The 19,002-nt window shown below is 40.4% G+C and overlaps 1 protein-coding gene across 1 annotated transcript in view; it reads left to right on the top strand.

The window, feature by feature from the left end:
• Positions 1 to 3,559, top strand: part of LOC134469219 (apolipoprotein B-100-like) — a 42,890-nt gene extending 39,331 nt beyond the window's left edge. Inside the window, exons 25-27 of the mRNA XM_063223360.1 lie at positions 244 to 367; positions 1,651 to 1,831; positions 1,943 to 3,559. Coding sequence (XP_063079430.1) covers positions 244 to 367; positions 1,651 to 1,831; positions 1,943 to 2,899 — 1,262 coding nt within the window. The 3' untranslated portion in view covers positions 2,900 to 3,559. The remainder of the gene's footprint in view (positions 1 to 243; positions 368 to 1,650; positions 1,832 to 1,942) is intronic.
• Positions 3,560 to 19,002: the final 15,443 nt, after the last annotated feature.

Here is a 19,002-nt window from a genome sequence, read left to right as displayed (position 1 = left end):
TTTGCATCTGTGTTAGCATGGCTATGTTTTAGTGTAGTGTATGCACAATATGTATCAATATATTTTATATTCACTTCAATGTACATAATATACCTAACCCTAACCCTAAGACACAGTACAAGAACATAATCCCACGTGCGGTTAAGTGCTTTGTTGTACAGTACCTAATAATGTAACAGGGACTGTAAAGGGGAATGCAATTGAAAATTATGTCATGTTCCTATTTGCTGTTGTCCTTGCTAGGAACCTTCACACTCTCCATTGGAGATGAGGTTGTGAATCACACTGTCAAAGCTTTCCTGGGTCTTGCAGATAGTGACCTAATTATTTTGGGTATTCAAACTGCAGTTCAACATCTGGATGAAGGGTAAATGTCACCTACTGTACAATTTAAGCCCTTAGCGCAGAGCCTGTGCTATAACCTTATTGTCACCATAATGGTTAAGATATTTCGTACTTAAGACTCTCTGCATTGTCATAGCAATGCTGTCATGATGTACTTGAGTGTTTTCAGCAAAGAGTGAATAGGCCCATCTGCAGTAAAAGGTTACTAATTGACCCTTTCATACCTCTGTCATAAGTTTGTAGCTACTAAATTGGCAATGCCCAAGTCATACAGTATGTTACACACTACTTAAAGGAGAATTCCTGCCAATTTTCTCATGCAGTTTAAGTCACACTGCCCTTGACTTGTCAGAACCCCACAATGGCCCAGTTTTTTTTCCCAGCCCCTGGACATTTTATTTTCTTTACTGTAAAGGTGCACAGTGTATGATGGTGGCAAGGGTAGGTATTGCCAAATTTGATCTTTTCAAGAATATTTACTAAATAATGAACTAATATTTATTAGTATGGCCAAAGTACAGTAAGCCTTGAAGCTAAAAATGTCTGTTTCATTCAAAATGGTGGACATGGAGACAATTCACCTTTTCATAATTGACAAGTGCAAATTTCCCAGTCATAAAGTATGAATACTTAGTGGACAGCATGAATTCTGGAAAGAAGCTGCCAACACTGTCACACAGATATTACAGTTCTTGGATCATATTAGTAAATATTTATTTATTATTTAGTAAATATCCATGAAAAGATTAAATTTGGCAATTGGCACCACCGTTTCAATGAGAAATATAGTTGCAATACCTACTCTGGCCACCATCCTACACAGTGCACCTTTACAGTAACACAAAATGTTGCATCGGCCAGTACTGACAAATCAAGGGAAGTGTGAGCAATACAACTGCATGTTGAAATCTCCTTTAAAACCCATGTATTTTCACAGAAATGTTGCAGGAATGCAGTAGATTTTAACAGTTAGTTGGATCACCAAAATCCAATTTGCACTAAAGAGCTACCATCAACCCCAACACACAATAACAATACAATGACTAACATCAAAAACTAGAGAAGCACTGAGCAAGTGCAAACCTCCACCAAGACAGATGAATATATTCCATGTTATAATGTACTAGCAAATATAATTTATCCTATTATTTTAGCTGGTTGCTGGCCAAAAGTCACAATGACATCACAAGCTTTAATTGTGAGAATATTGTGTCCAGTTGTTGGCGAGTTATGGCTTGCATGCATTAACAAATAAATCCTTGGCAGAGGTAATTATCTGGATTCTTGTTTTCTCCCCTTTTTAAGTCCTTCTCATATAGTAAATGTGGACATCACAAGCCAAACCTTCACCGATGTGCACATCCATTATGCTGCCTGTCAGGATGGTTCTAACACTTCCATCGCCACCCCATCTACTGGCTTACTTGGATTTCAGCATCAACACCAAAGCCAACAGAGAAGCACAAGACTGTACTGTCGCTATGCTGTGAGTATACAGTAGGCCTACATACAGTACTACTCCATTCAGCAGCAAATCAGCTATCTTTAAATGTCATCCTCAACTCCTACGTGTATATGCTTTCCTCTGTTTAAACAGTCAATGCCTGATACGGATGTGGACATCCTGGTCTTCAAAGCAGCTCGAACGGACAATGAGATGTTGCTTTTGCAAGCTTCTGCCAACATGGAGGCACCTGCTGTAATCTTGTCTGGTCTTTATGACAGAGTCCCTGCTATTACCTCCTCCCTACACAGCTTTGCAGAAAAGTACGACAAGGTCGGCAGCACTCTTAGCAGTTTGAAAAGCATGATCTTGAGTGTAGCTGAGGAAATCTCTGAGAGTGTTAGTCGTTATTCCCCAGAGTTGAGCCAGCTGTCAATATTCTTCAGATATGTTGTTGTACAGGCTTACAAGGCCTTGCAGGCTGCACTTGATGGAGCCATCAAGTTCCTGAGGGAAACCCAGCTGTTTCCAGGTATGCACGAAATTACTCTGCACAAGATCACAACCAATGTTGGTTCAGTCCTGGAGCAGCTTCTGCAGACTATTGCTGAAAACCTGTCTGCCTACCTCACACCAGTTCTTGACACGGTGAGCTCCATTCAGGTAACAATGCCCTCCGGTGAGGTGCTGTCAGGAAGCCAGATCATTGACCAGCTGAAGGGTCTCCTGAACAGTGTGATGGACATGGTGAAGAATATGGAGAGCGTTGACGTCATGTTGGAGAAGCTCGGGAAGGCTCTGCAAGAGGCAGTGAACACAGCCCAAGGATTCGTTGACAGTGTGAACTCGGACATTCTTGACAGTTTCTGTGTATACATCAATGCTTTCTATTCTAACCTTGTTTTACTTTGTAAATGGGCGACAGAGCAGATAAGTAATCAGCTAAACACACAGGGCATTGACAATACAATACGGTTTGCATTGGAGTCCGCCAAAGATTGTGTGATTGAAATTATCAATTTGATTGCTCACTTTCTACCAGGGACTGGGGCCATCGCCTTGAATGACGGGACACTGGATGTGGAGCTACACATTCCCATCCAGCAGTAGCTGTGAATGTTTTATCTGTTAATGTTGGTGCCACTGTTTTTCAGATTGTGCTGAGTAACACAGAGTAGGGTTGCTCATTTAATCAAAATTAATCAAAAATGTGATTTTGGTCACATTGATTAAAAGTCATGGCCGTGGAGAGTTAATCGTGATCACACAGGGGGCAATAAAGTGACCTGCCGTCAGGCGTCCTTGAAGCCAGAACATGTTAACAGGCTGGTATTTCTGAACAAAAATTTGTATTCCCACAAAGGCTTCATGCTACAGCCTTTTTTTTTAATTGCATTTGTATTGCTATTTCCCTTTGTGTTTTGAAATAACATTTTGCACAAAATTCAGTAGTTTAATAATACATGTTTTCCTATAATTGTGCAGCCCTAACACAGAGTTATAAATGTCCCTTTGCTTTGGCCATTATTAAATATTGTTGAAAATAATATTGGGAAACTGGGATTTTACTTATTTCTGATGCCTCTGCATTATAATTACCGTAGGAGTGTTAGTAGTAGGAGCATTCTGAATGTTTCACATTTCCTGCTTTGTTACCACTGATATAGATGTACAAAATGTAGTTAACATTTAAAATGTAATGAACAATTAAAATACAATCACTGTTGTTAAGCGTCTTAATCAAATCACTAATAAAGGTCACATAAAGAAGAGTTCTCCTATGGATGTTATGTTGATCTTTTGACTTAATCCTTCGCTAACATCAAGGGTTAGAGTTTAAAGGTGCTCTGTGTAGAATGTGACCAGAATGGGTGCTGCAATGTACTGCTCATTGAATCCGTGCTGCCTTCTGCCAAACTTGATCTTTTCATGAATATTTGCTGAATATTAAACAAATATTTACACGTATGACCAAAGTACAGTAAGTTTTGCAGCTGAAAATGTCTATTTCTGGAAATTCAAAATGGTGGACAATGGAGAAGATCCCGTTTTTATGTATGATTTTTTTTTTTCTCTACAGACATACAGGTAATGAATACTTAGGATTCGATGGTGGTGGTGCTTCTTTGTGAAAAAGGTAGCCTAACATTTTTGAATGGGCAGCCTGAATTCTTGAAAGCACCTACTAAAAATATCTCACAGTGCACCTTTAAAGTGTACGTTGTTATCCTCAGGGGGGAAATTTGTCATGGGTTTCAGTCACTGAAACAGATACAGTACTAACATACTCACATCACTCATACATAGAAAGGAGTACACACATAACATAAAAAAATGGGCAATGAATGTATGTATACGTACATACAGTATGAAAGTATACATGCATGTATATTTGTCATTCAGAATTATTATGACAGCTATAGCAAATGAGTTCTTATATTTGTGTAAGGGCTAAATTATGGACGTTTTATTCAAATGTTTTTTTCACATATTATGGGAATATTGACTGATACCTCCTTAGTCTCTGGCAAACAGATACGTATCCATTGTTCTGAAAATAGCTGTTTGTGTACTTGGGTTTTCAGTACAAAACCTCACCTCATGCACCATGTCTTGTCGACTTTTGGGGTTAGCCAATTTATGCCTAAGATTTACACACACTTTAGCCCCATGGGGCAAACATAGAACCAAACTTAACCTTAAAAGAGGACAATCAACACCTTATAAAACTTATAGAAGTGGGATTTCAATATCCACGAGATATTGGGGCCAGTCTGCTACAAGAAGGATGATCAGAACCACATGAGGTTCTTGAATTCTATGATATGATCACGTACGGGATGTAGTAATGGAGGAAATCTTAAAATCCTGCTGATATCCTTAATCCTGCAAGCAGGGGTGCCGCAAGGGGGGGAAAAGTGTTACATATTATAAGGGCCCAACAGCACTAAGAGGGCCCCTAGAAGGATGTTGATAACATAATTTGCCATTTTGGGGGCCCAAAATTTGAATCTTTCATAGGGCCCAACATTTTTGGTAGCGCCCCTGCCTGCAAGCACATCAGTCACAGCCTTTATGTGTAAATATACAGGTACTTGAGGCTCCTTAGTAAAGATGAGACACATTATTACATTACATTACATTACACGTGTGATGCTTTTATCCAAAACGACTTAGTTATTTACAGGGCATTGGTTACGGTCCCTGGAGCAATGTAGGGTAAGGTGTCTTGCTCAAGGGCAGCCATGTATGGAGGTGTAATTTAGTTTAGTTTATTTTGTTTAGTTCAAATAGGGACCATGCACAAGATACTATACAAAAATAAAAAAGATGGCTTGTGCCAGATTATAGCTAATACAGCTAATTTCCATCTGAAGTCACTGGGCAGGTAAGGCAAAATTAAAATATAGTACATGTATATACATACAGATAAGAACAATAATAATAATAATAATAATAATAATAATAATAATAATACATTTTATTTTTGAGCGCCTTTCAAAATACCCAAGGACACTTTACAATCAAAACAAATACATAACAGTAGGGAAAGTACAACAGAGCTTCAGTGAATTAACAATAGGAGAGTAATTAAAATGCAAAAATAAAATAGAAATAAAAGTACAATAAAAATAAATGTTTTCAAATAAGAAAAAGAAGTAGAATGCATTTGAAAATAAAACAAAATGAGGGGAAAAATAATAATATGTAAAATAAAAATAAACTGATAATTAAAATAAAGTGGAAGTGCCTGTCAATGAAGTGGAAAAGCAGAGGTGAAAAGGTGTGTCTTCAGCTTGGATTTAAAAGTAGACAGTGTAGAACACTGACGAAGTGACAGTGGGAGTGAGTTCCAAAGTTTGGGGCCAACAACACTAAATGCCCTGTCGCCCATGGTGCGCAGGTGTGTGGAGGGAACTGTAAGGAGGAGTGAGTCAGTGGAGCGTAGTGTGCGGGTGGGATTTTATGGGGTGAGGAGACTTGTGATGTAGGATCATAGCCCCAACCCTCTCAGACTCACTCACTCACACACACATGCGTACGGACACGCACACGCACACGCACACGCACGCACAAACACATACACACAATTAAAAATGGTATAAAAATGATACGATGTTTTGGTTGCCCTGAATGAGTAGGCTGATCCGGTGGATCTTGTGGTTCTGCACATCTGTTCAGAGCAGGGTTGAACAAATGTTTGTGTAGAGGAATATGCTAATTTGCAAAGGATTTTATGTATTAGCCGCAGATCATTCGTAAGGGTTGGTTTCGGAGTTCGGACCTGCGACCACCTCATTAACCACTCTTCCACGGCCGCCTGTGTTAACCACATGGGGGCGCCTGCTGCAAGTGAGTGAACAGCTGATGTCATCTTTCCCAGGGTGTGCCATAGGCTACTGTGTTACTGTAACTTGAACACATGGTCTCCAGAGCTTCAAAGCATTAGGTTAATGCTGTTGATTCTGGTACATTATAATGCCATTAAATTTATTTAATAAATGTGATTATGTGATATCATATAATGCAAAATTTATTGACTGACTGCAACCATAAATTCACCAATTAAAAATAATCTCTCTGATTGAATTCACAGATTCACAATATAATTCACAAATTCACAATATAATGCCTTATTTCATCAAATGCTTTTACAATGTTTTTACATACTGTAATGGTTACACTGGTCTGAGTCTAGTGCTGAGTATATTTTGTAGGTGACATGTCTGTAGGTGACAAGTACATATCAAAATGATCAAATATATTCCTGTTAAACTACTACTGTACTATAATTTTATGGATATGAAAAGGCCAAAATAACAGTCAGTGCATGTGTGTGTAAATCTGCACTGTATGTCTACAGCCCTGAATTGTCCAAAAACTCTTAAGTAGTACTTAGGCCTATAAGTGTGGTGCCCCTTTGGCAATATATCGGAAAAATGTCTCTCATCACTGAAAGTTTATGCATGCACTATTGTACCTCACAGATACACTTTGCACAAGCATTTTATTGACATGTAGGATGACAATATTGTATGTAGTCTTATGCAATCATTGTACATGTACAGTGGTGCTCATATGTTTACATACCCCAGCAGAATATACGCTTTCTTGGCAATTTCTCACAAAATATTTCGACACAGAAAGCCAAATCAACCCGTCATTAGCTTCAGATAGAATAAAATGAAGGTTTTTGAGCGACCATCTCACTCTCCTGATCTCAACATCATTGAGCCACTCAGGCGAAACCTCAAATGTGAGGTTCCAGCAAGACACCCAACGATATTATAGGAAATAACCATTCTGCCAGGAAGAATGTGCTGTTTTGTCATCTGAGAACATTAAGAGCCTTATCCACAACTACCACAAACAATTTAGAGCGGTCCCTGATGTTAAACAGGGCCATATTCAGCATCAGAAACTAGGGTATGTAAACTTTTGAACAGGGTCATTTGGGTAGTTTGGGTTGTGATCATGCTTTTGAAAAAGTAAACACAAAACATTGCTAATAAATATCTTAAGCCAGTCACTAGCAACGAGTCAAAAAAGGTTTTGTGTAATCCTTCATATTTGGTGAGAAATCGCAGAGAAAGCGTATATTCTGCTGGGGTATGTAAACATATGAGCACCACTGTATATGTATAAACTTTTAATGATGTGTTATGTTGCCTAGGGAGCACCTTAGGCTTAAGTACATAAATTACTTTGGAAAACGCTAGCCAGGCTACGCCCTAATAGTGACGCAACACCTTCGGCGTTGCTTCTAGTCAGGCCAGGAGCAATATAAGTATCGGTTCTGAGCTCCTGAAAAATCTGGAACTCCACCCACTTTGTCAGGAAGCAATCAACTTTGAGCAGTTCCAACAGCCCTGGGTAGAGGCGTGTTCAAGGCAGTGACGTGATTTAAGCAGAGATGTTCTATTGGGACTAAGAAAGTGACTTGTGACGACGTCATCACAAGGCCACAAGCACAAGCAGAAGATTGGAAGTTAGATAATAAAATAGACCCAAGCGATTGGTTAAGGCTTTGCTCTACTCTTTATTCTGATGCTTACCCTATGTCACTGGACATGTTCAACTACTGAAAGATTTTGCTACATTTTTTTCTGATTGAATGATCATATTATGTTTCCCATCACACTCAGAGAGTGCTAACCTCAGGCTATGTTACACCATGTGGTAATGTACTGGCAAAATATGTAAAAAGGGTAAATGTGTAAAAAGTGTAGGAATTGAAGTTAAATGTATTCTATCACATTGGTCAGTTAGCTTTCAAAATAAGCGTTCAGGTAGATCTGATTATTCTTTATTGTAAAATCAAGAATTATTTTTTTTATTCATCATGAATGCTCAGGCCATCCCCAAAAAAGAATCAGTGCACGCAATGGTTTATCAAGCAGGGCTGGGGTGCATTTCTCAAAACCAAAGTTGCTTACTTCATTAGCTACTTTGTTGTTTTCAATGGATTTTCCCATTGGCAACTACCGAAGTTGCTAACAGGCTAACAACTTCTCTTTTGAGAAATGCACCCCTGGTCTGGGATGAAAATGCAGGCGGGGCATTTTCAGCCAAAGTTGGTCAGCCAAGCATTGAGAGAGACAATGAAGCCTGTGACCACAGTTTTAGTAATCTCTTACGAGCTATTTTGACCACAGAATCAATTTTTAAATCTGACTCGGAGAGGTCAGCTGTAGCGGCATGAGGACTAACTTAACTGATACCATTGAGGGGGGGAACAGGCCAAAATCCTCAACAGTTCTTTACTATACTGCCGTGCAATACTAGAACGCAGTAACTCAAAATGGGCGAAAAAAAAATTATATCGGAAATCGGTTCTAAACTACCTCATTTGTCTTGTGTCCAAAAATGGTGGTCCAACACCGTCCCGTTTTGGAGAAAACTCATTTTGAAAGTGCAAAAATGACCCAAAAAAGGTTAAACAAAAACGCAGTAAATCGGCGAGTTACTGCTGCACGTTCCAATGGGACTGGTTTGGGAGTAGACAGTAATACAAGCTAAGAACGCAGTAACTCCTGCAGTAACTCCATTTTGTGGCAGTAATACCAGCCAAGAACGCAGTAAGTCTGTTTTTTGTGGCAAAAAGACACATAAATGTTGTTTTTTTGGGTTTTTTTTTGTGTGCATTAAATTTCTATCCTAAACAAGCATTAACAGGAAGTGTCACCACCAATTTACCGACAACACCGTTGTCGCGCCATATGGAAAACTTTGAAGCCTTTTTTCTCAGTTTGCCGTTTTCAGAGTTACTGCGTTCTAAGTTTGTAGGGCAGTATAGTCAGACACTATATGGATGCTTCACATCAAAGATTAATTGTTGTTTACAATTGTTTACTATTGTTCACATGGCATTATCAAAATTAAATTAATTAACTGCAGAATAGGGCTGTGTGTAGGTACAGTAGGCCTATACGTCCATGTGCTATGGCCGCCCACAACACAGATGATCACTGTCTTCCCACAACATTCTCTCTCTCTCTCTCTCTCTCTCTCTCTCTCTCTCTCTCTGCGTGTGTCTGTGTCTGTGTGTGTTGCACGGTTGAAAGAATGAGTGTGCCTAAACGCACATGGTGACCAAGATACAGACTAGGGCCTACTTCCATCTTTAGTACTGGTTGAATGCGGTGCAGAGCAAACAAGATGAAGATGAGGGAATCACTGTATGGTTTAACCCTTTGGAGACGGCGCATTGAAATATTGTGCACTGGGGAACGATGGCATTGTGGTTGTTATGGCAATAAAATATACATCTGCCGATAAAAAAATGTACTGACTTTACTACAGCCTAACCAATCAAAAGAGAAAGACTTGGAAATGCTTAGATATGATTGGTGCACCATTGAACAGAGTGTGCACTACACATTGTCAAGTCAAGTCAAGTCAAGTCAAGTCAAGTCAAGTCAAGTTTATTGTCAATTTCTTTACATGCACTGGTCATACAAAGAATTTGAAATTGCGTTTCTTGCTCTCCCATGCAGACATAGACTAATCTAGGTAAGGACATAGACAGTATAGACATAGACAGTACTCATACATGGACATAGACAGTATGGACGTAGACATTGCTCATACAGACATTTAAAGTGCAAGACTGGACAACAGAAGACTTGTAGAGAACATACATTAAGAGGAGGTATTTTGTTGTTCTTTTTTCTAAAAGTCCTTTATAGCGTTCTGACATAGTAATAGTAGCATTTGAAGAAATAAATAATTAAAAAAAGGTTTTTATTAAATACACCAGCAGCAGTATGTGTGTGTGTGTGTGTTTGTATGTGTTTTGTGTGCGTGTGTGCGTGCGTGTGTGTGTGTGTGTGTGTGTGTGTGTGTGTGTGTGTGTGTGTGTGTGTGTGTGTGTGTGTGTGTGTGTGTGTGTGTGTGTGTGTTTAGTGCAGGTAGAAAGTGCGGTGTGCGTCTGTGTGTGTGTACCTGTGTATGTGTGTGTGTGTGTGTGTGTGTGTGTGTGTGTGTATGTGTGTGAGTATGAGTTGTGTGTCAGTGTGTGTATGTTTGGGTTTAGTGCAGAAAGTGCAGTGTGCTTGTGTGTGTGTGTGTGTGTGTGTGTGTGTGTGTGTGTGTGTGTGTGTGTGTGTGTGTGTGTGTGTGTGTGTGTGTGTGTGTGTGTGTGTGTGTGTGTGTGTGTGTGTGTGCATGTGTATGTTTTGAGTTAGTGCAGGTTGAAAGTTCAGTCACAGATGTAGTAGTGCAGGTGGAATGTTCAGTCGCAGATATGGTGGTGGGGATGAGGGGGGGGAGCGTTGTCAGTGGCCTGGCTTAGTACAATGTAAAGCATGTTTTCCACACAGAATGTGTACTACATGTCATGCATCTTTCACTGTATGTTGTATTTCTAAATCTATGCATGTCACAAATACAACTCCCTGTATCCTTGTATGAATACCATTCTACCATAAATGTGCGTTATGCAACGTCCATACCACAATACATTATCAATAGCCTACAGTTTGCAAAACAAGCAACCTGTGCAAACCATGCGACATGTTTAGCCTGTACAACACGTTCTATATAACAAACATACCACACATACTGTTTGCATTGTGTTCCCCCCATCTTTTTCCAAGAAATACAATGGACATGGTACTATGACACTCCTGGACACTTTGTTGGTCACTTTGTCTTGGCTTCTGCCACTCAGAGAGAGAGAGAGAGAGAGAGAGAGAGAGAGAGAGAGAGAGAGAGAGAGAGAGAGAGAGAGATAATGTGTGTGTGTGTGTGAGAGAGAGAGAGTGAGCTGCCTTGGCTAAATGTATGTAGGAGTGAGCTATAGTGTATATGTTAATTTATGTGTAAGTATGTGTGCAATGTCTCGTGGGTAATGTGTTTTTGTATTGATGTATGTGTGTATGCTACTTGACACCTTCATTTTCCCCTGGGATCAATAAATGCTAATCTACTGTACTGTACTCTACTCATTGTGCAGTACACCATATAAATAGCAACACTAGGCCTAAACCCTATGAACTTGCATGTATGTCTATAGGCTATATCAGCATAGGTAGGCACAGTACAAAGGCTGTAAAGAGAGATTTCCAGAAGATAAAGTAGCCTATCCCTATGCACACACATAAGAGAGACTGACATGTGTCACAGGCAGACAGATGCTTTAGAGCTGTATTTACAAATGTAGACAACAAATCTAACCCATATTCAGGCCGTCTTTTGAACTTGAACTGAGCCCTATGTTCCTGTGGATTCATTCCTGAGACCAAAACTGAGCTATTATTTTTCAACAGAATGACCGTTGCAAACATATTTTTTGTAGTCAAACATGGACAGCAGTTTTTGCTGTACAAAGAACAAACAGTAGTTTTCGTGTACATTGTGTTTCTGTAAGTTTCTAGAATCGCCATCGCTGTTTCCTGGTGCACAAGTAGTAGACAGACTGAGATGAGTGCAGCTATGCAGGGCCCAGGTTATAGGGACTCCAGTGCATGGTGGTTCTACCCATCTGAGGCCCCTAGACAAATTATAAACATACCGTAGGGCCCTCTTGAGCTGCTTTTGCGGTCACTTAGCATGGAGTAACTGACTATTGGGGGCCCGATTAGTTTTCTTGGGGCCCTAACACTTTCTATGAAGCCCATATCTATAACGCATTATCAGCGCATTAATAACAAATTATAATGCACATTATAATTGCTTACAATGCATTACTACTGCACCCATGATGCTTTATGTTAACAGTAGAATCACCATGAATCTAGCTTAAAATGCTTTTATAAATCCAAGGGTGTTATGAGTGCTCGTGACTGGATATAAACTACAAGCTGCCTGATGGGGCTTGCATTACGATGCATCATAGATGTGCATTATACAGTGCATTACAGATGCATCCATATGAACTTCACTTTACTTAGAGCACACATTGACGACTTATGATTGCACATGGAACATTATAGCATCTTATGAGTCCTTATGACCCTTATCATCCAGGCCTGTGCTGTGCATAGAGGGGTATAAGTACTCATAATGTACTATAAGTCCCATCAGGCAGCCTGTAGTTTATAGCAAGTCATAAGCACTCATAACACCCTTGGATTCATAAAGCATTATCAGCTAGATTCATGGCTATTCATGGGTGTTAATATAAAGCATCATGAAGCATTGTGAGTGTAGTCATAATACATTGTAATTATAAAGCATATCACAATTTGTTATAAATGCTCTTATAATGCGCTTTAGATATGGGCTTCATAGAAAGTGTTACCCAATTGCCTAGTCTGGCCATGGGTAAACCTGTCTCTGAGGGACTCTCTCCCCCGTCAGACAGACTTAGTGCAGTACGTGTGGAGCACAGCTATCTAGAGAGGCCATAGGTAGGGACTCTCTCCCCCATATCGGATGAACCTGACACATCAGCAAGGGCGGTCGTCTTTGCCAGCACGCGTCTGACACCGCAGTCATACCGCGCAGGCAGACAGGGCAAACATGCGAGCAGTGTTTGAGTTGGGCTTGCACAACCCCACATGTACATCAGACAAGCAACCTATGTCACCATAGTTATGGAAAACTCGATGACATGCGACTAGCCATAGTTTTTGTGTTCAAAGGGACACTGTGCCAATGTGCAGACCTGAATAAAAAACTCTATTTCTTCAGTTTTGGAATGTGTTGTCACCTTCTCTGAGGTCTTTAATGACAGAGGTCCAGAAAAACAATGTTTGTTTTTTTAAGGCAGTCTCTTGATTCCACTTGAGTAACAGAAGACAATGGCCCACTGGCCCACAATTATGAGCGGTCGGTGCAAAAATCCCCAGACCCCCCCGACCAGTCCTGCTCCACATAATTTGGAAAAAGCCTCAGTTGGCCACCTCTCAGGATTAAAGTCATATCCATAGGATTAATGAGTGCAAGGAAAATTATAGTAGTGAACTACCACTCACATCAATGGAATAATATGGTTACAAAGTTCAGAATCAATACTTAGCATTGAACACATGTCAAAATCTACCCCAGCACTCCTGGCACACCTGGCAACTTGTATATCCCCCTACTCCAGCAGGCCTATCACTATTCCTACTAACTCTACAGTACTCCTACTCCAGGTCTGTTCAACTAGTTCACGATTTCCTGATGCCCAGTGACAAGGGTTGCCAACTGTCAATGAAAAAAACACGGGACACTTCATCGTGACGGGGGGTCTGGGGGTCCTCCCCCAGAACATATAGCATTTCTTAGATGTAATTTCCGGCATTTTAACGCATTTTAACGTCTCGTGTCCCGTTTCAGTTCAATACGGAACCCGTACTTTAATCTCTAAATACGGGACGATTCCGTATTTCAAGGGACGGTTGGCAATCCTACCAGTGACCCAATCAAAACTGGGTGTAGTAAAATGGATGTTAGTTGTGTTCTCTTCTTTCACATGCCCGTAAAAGGCCCAATGAGATTTTTCCCCATTAGGCCCTGTTGGTACTGAAGTTAAGTAGTGTTGCCTCCAATTCAGCATAGATTACAGATGCAGAGAAGTAAATGCACCCGCTTTCCCCAACTTCATCACGATGCAGTGGAATGACATACAGTATTTCACGAAAGTGAATACACCCCTCACAGTTTTTCAGATTTGTGAGTATATCTTTTCATAGGAAAGCATTACAGAAATTTCACTTTGACACAATGATTAGTGACCTTCTAACAACATATTTAACCGCTTAAATTTCTTGTTCACTCAGAAAAAAACTAAATAAAGCCATTAATGTTTGAACATGCACTCACAAAAGTGAGTACAGCCCAGATGTAAATCCGGTAGAGAAGGGGCTGTGTTTGCTAGAATCGTCTCGAAATGAAACGAAATCCTATGGAGAATATCATGATCTGCTTCAGTAGTCACAGTGCATGTTGACATGCTTGTTTCTTTTAGGTGTATTTCAGATTACCAATGTTGACAGCATCCATGCATCCCCAAACCATGTCAGTCCCACTACCATGCTTGGCTTTTGATAGGATACACTTTTTTTGTAAAACTCACTTGTTTACCACCACACATGCTTGACACCATCTAAAGTATATTTGTTTATCTTGGTCTCTTCAGATCACACAACATGGTTCCAGTGATCCATATCCTTGGTCTGTTCATCTCTCTTGAGACCAAGATAAACAAATTTGCTTTAGATGGTGTCAAGCACGTGTGGTGGTAAACATCATTGTGTCAAAGTGAAATTTCTGTAATGCTTTCGTATGAAAATATATACTCACAAATCTGCAAAAACTGTGAGGGGTGTATTCACTTTTGTGATATACTGTAATGTGTCATGTAGAGTTGAGGTGGGCAAACTCAGGTTCGGGAGACACATGCGGTCCCCAGAACTATTTTATCTGGCCTGCAGAGCCTTCACAAGACAGCTTTCAAATCCAAAGTACCATACTCACACCTAACATTCTTAATTAAAAAAGCTAAGGGTCTTGCAGGTGTGTGAGACTAATAAAGTCACATCTAAATATTGCAATGTGCAGGGGTGAAATAGCCAACAAGTTATGCATTTGTACACTACAATATTTCTTATTATTGGCACAGGCATGTTCCCAATTGCCCACCCCTGATGTAGAGCAGTGATTCCCAACCTTTTGTGTCTCATGTACCCCCCAAACCATTTCATTATACCATGAGTACCCCCTAACTCATATTTTACATTGCTTTTTCTATTCCAGTGTGACTTTGCTCCATGCATTTGGTCAAATTAAATTTTCCCAAGTATCCCCTGCAGTATGCTCGCGTACCCCTAGTGGTACACGTACCCCTGGTTGGGAAACACTGATGTAGAGCATACTGCCAATACTAGATCAGTGGTTCTCAACTGGAACAGTCTTGGGACCCACCATTTTCCAATCTCATTCAGTCGCGAACCAATTTTTTTTTAGCAATACTCGAATGACTGGTTGTACGCTACTATCGCGCATAAACATTCTGAATTAATCTATGACGACAGATGACACAAGTTCAATCGCCTATCAAAATAAAAGTTGTAAATTGTTGCAGGAAAAGTTGGATGGTTTTTTTGTTTTTTTAGCTAATCAATGAATTATGATTTTTTTTTTACACCATGGCTCTGCGACCCACCCATGACCCCTCCGCGAACCACTTTTGGGTCGCGACCCACCAGTTGAGAAACACTGCTGTAGATACAGTAGTTCAATGTGTCAATCTGTCGATTGTTGAAAAGCATTGTTACAAAAAAAAAACACATACTTACCAATTTGATTAAACATATTACTTTGATTAAATTACTTTGGTTATTAATTTGATTAAAAAATAATGGAAATGAATGTCCTGCTTCAATGATCTGAGAAGAATATTGCTGCTACCTGAAATTAATGGCTGGTTAGAAGCCAAATATTCTTGAAGAAGTTGGTTTTCATGTCTTTTTGTGCAAACTCGAAGCTTAAATTTGACACCAATCATTTTTTTGAAAACCAGGACTACTGGTTTTAATAAAAACAATGAGATTTTAAGTTAATATGAATTCAAGGGAAAAGGTGGGCAAACTGATCGAACCCTTGAAAGTGATCATAGCGGGTCAGTTCAGTTCGTACTTCATTTGCCTTCAACAAGCCATGTGGTAGGGCAGCACGCGCCATGGACAGATAAAGACAGACACACACACACACACACACACACACACACACACACACACACACACACACACACACACACACACACTGGACCCACATACACATGATTAAACACACACAAGGAAAAGTACACACACACACACACACACACTCAACCCCCTCCGCCCCCCCGAAACATACACACACTCCCACATGCAACATGTGTGTGTACGTGCTGAAATCAGATCAAGGGAGACTGCGCAAGCGCCTCTCGCTCCCTAGAGTGTGAGGCCCCTAATGCCAATCTTAGGTTTTGTTTTCTAAGAAGCAATCTACCTACATGCAGCACGTGTATAGATAACATGATGTGCCCGAACATGATGTGACTTTGGACCAGAGCCAATGCAAAACGCCTTAGCACACACCAGATGTGCTCATTGATATGCGTTGATACAGCGTAGACTATATTGATCATACCATCAATTGCAACACATGTGCACACATGTGCGCACGCACAGACATACACACACGCACACGCACACACACACACACACACACACACACACACACACACACACACACACACACACACACAATTAGTTTACTAGGAAATATCAAGATCAAGATCAAATAGGCCTATCAAGATCAAGATCAAGATCAGATGCTGTATTTGCTTCTTATTTGCTGTGTAAGTGTTTCATGTGTAAATGTTACTCTACTCTTGTCTATTTCTTGTCTTATTCATACTTCAAAGCACCTATTGATTGCTATTCCCACACAAAACCTTAACATGTCACTGAGGATTGCAGGCCCACCAGGAAATTGCCCTGTATGAGAGATGAAGAAACAGTGTATTCCAAGTAAATGAGAGTTTGCTGTTTGCAGGTTGCTGTTTTGCAAGGTGTGACTCATACCCCTCTGAACATAACTGGCAAAAGTCTGCAATGCATGCACATTAAAAAGGTGGCCTTCAACTAACCAAAGGAAACGACTCGGGACTTAATTAAGGCTCTTTTCCACTGCCGGTTTTCTACCCAGTACAGCTTGACACAGCACGACTCGGATGCCACTTTTTGTTTTTTTCGATTGGGCACACCACAGCTTGACTCAGCTCAAAAACCAGCCGGCCGGCTGAAGTGAGCTGAGCGGGTCTTTCGCTGCTTACCTGCAGAATCTGTGTCAATCAAAAGAAAAAATCATAAAATCAAAAAGTAATCAGCCAACTCTCTTGGAATGCTCTTTAGTTGGAGACGCATTACTTTGATATGAAGGCAGAAATCAAAATTGTAGTATCCAAATATGATGTTGCTGAAAGTATTTATAGCCTACTTTGATAAGAGAGTCTGCCTTACCTCATGTCAACTAGCCTACGTAAAGTAATGCTAAGTGACAAGGCCAAAAACACAACTCCAACCATACTCCGGGTAACACAGTTTGTAATGGAAACACAAACGGGCTGGTTTGACAATGTAGGCCTACCACTCAGCTCAACACGATACGCACGGCACAGCCGGGTTGTATGTAGAAAAACGCTTTTAATGGCTTGCAATTGAAAGCATAATTCACTTGCTAGAAAGGTAATTCCCCATTTCATTATTAGCATTTTGAAAACCATTATGTAGTCTCCCTCTTGTCTTGATTGGTCAATATCTGTACTGTATGTCTGAATAAATATGATGTGAATAGAGACACAGATGAAAGGGTCTGTGATAGAATAAATATATCAGGGGGAGAGCACTTCACCAGCTGTATCAACAGTGAGACTGCTACAGTACAAGAAAAGGATGCCAACTAGAAGTACGAGACGCCAAGCTGGATCACAGGTGAAACGTCTGTAGCTGAATATTTTCATCTGCTATGTTCTTTTTTTCGACAGGACCGTGTGAGAGGTGGACAGGAAGCGAATGGGGAGAGAGACGGAGAGGGATTGGCAAAAGATTCCGAATCGAACCCGGGTCAGCCGCATGGTAGACAAGTACCCTACCGGTTGGCCACCGTAGGGCCCATCTGCTATGTTCTAATGCACGTTTGATGCTTGTACATATAATGCATATATTTTACCAAGGCTACATGAATAACCTCATACAAATTTCCATTCATAGTACACTATTATTTACTATCTTAATCCCTTATGTTTTACTTATTATGAGTTTTTAAAATGTACTGTGGAAGTGTGTGTGTGTGTGTGTGTGTGTGTGTGTGTGTGTGTGTGTGTGTGTGTGTGTGTGTGTGTGTGTGTGTGTGTGTGTGTGTGTGTGTATCTGTGTGCTACAACTTCTGCAAAACAATTGCCCAAACTGGGACAAATAAAAGCTCCTTGACTTGACTTGACCAAGCACCAGAATGCACTGCATAATGAAATAAACAAACAGGTTAATTGATTTCATTGGTTTGTTGATTGGTTTAACTCTAACCGTTTTTGCAAACCTGACGGTTCACAGATACTGAATGCTGTTCTCCTTAATGCACATGGGGTACCTGATGACGCCGTCATGGTGCTAAAACCATAACCATGACCATAATCATAAAAAGCCGCCATCATAAATGAATGAAAATTGCAGCAAATTGCAGGGACTTTTTGATAATAGAGATTTTGTTACACGATGTTCAAATTAGTGAAGTCAGGTCTGGGTGTTCGTTCGTGCAAAGTTCTGTGTGTGCAGTAATCAGAAGATTGTGCTGAGTACCGCCTTCCCTATCTGTACGTACATACTGCTCCGGGCCTAACCTTTCAGCTCTGACAGATTGCTGTATCTATATGCCCTACTGTGTGTGTGTGTGTGTGTGTGTGTGTGTGTGTGTGTGTGTGTGTGTGTGTGTGTGTGCGTGTGCGTGTGCGTGTGCGTGTATGTGTGTGCACATGTGTGTGTGTGTGTGTGTGAGTGAGAGAGAGAGAGAGAGATAGAGAGAGAGAGAGAGAGAGAGAGAGAGAGAGAGAGAGAGCGTGGTGGTGGTGGTGGTGATGGTGGTGGTGGAAGGTAAATACACATAGGCCTACTGTATGCTGTATAAACAGTAAGTAACACCCACAGCCACAGGTCAAATCAGAAATAAACTACCATTGCCAATACACACATCGTCCTCCTCCTTTAACTTTATATTTGAGAATGTAGGCATACTTAGGTCAA

The sequence above is a fragment of the Engraulis encrasicolus genome, chromosome 18, assembly GCF_034702125.1.
Source record: "Engraulis encrasicolus isolate BLACKSEA-1 chromosome 18, IST_EnEncr_1.0, whole genome shotgun sequence".
NCBI classification, from domain to species: Eukaryota; Metazoa; Chordata; class Actinopteri; order Clupeiformes; family Engraulidae; genus Engraulis; species Engraulis encrasicolus.
This window is presented reverse-complemented; position numbering and strand designations above follow the sequence as displayed.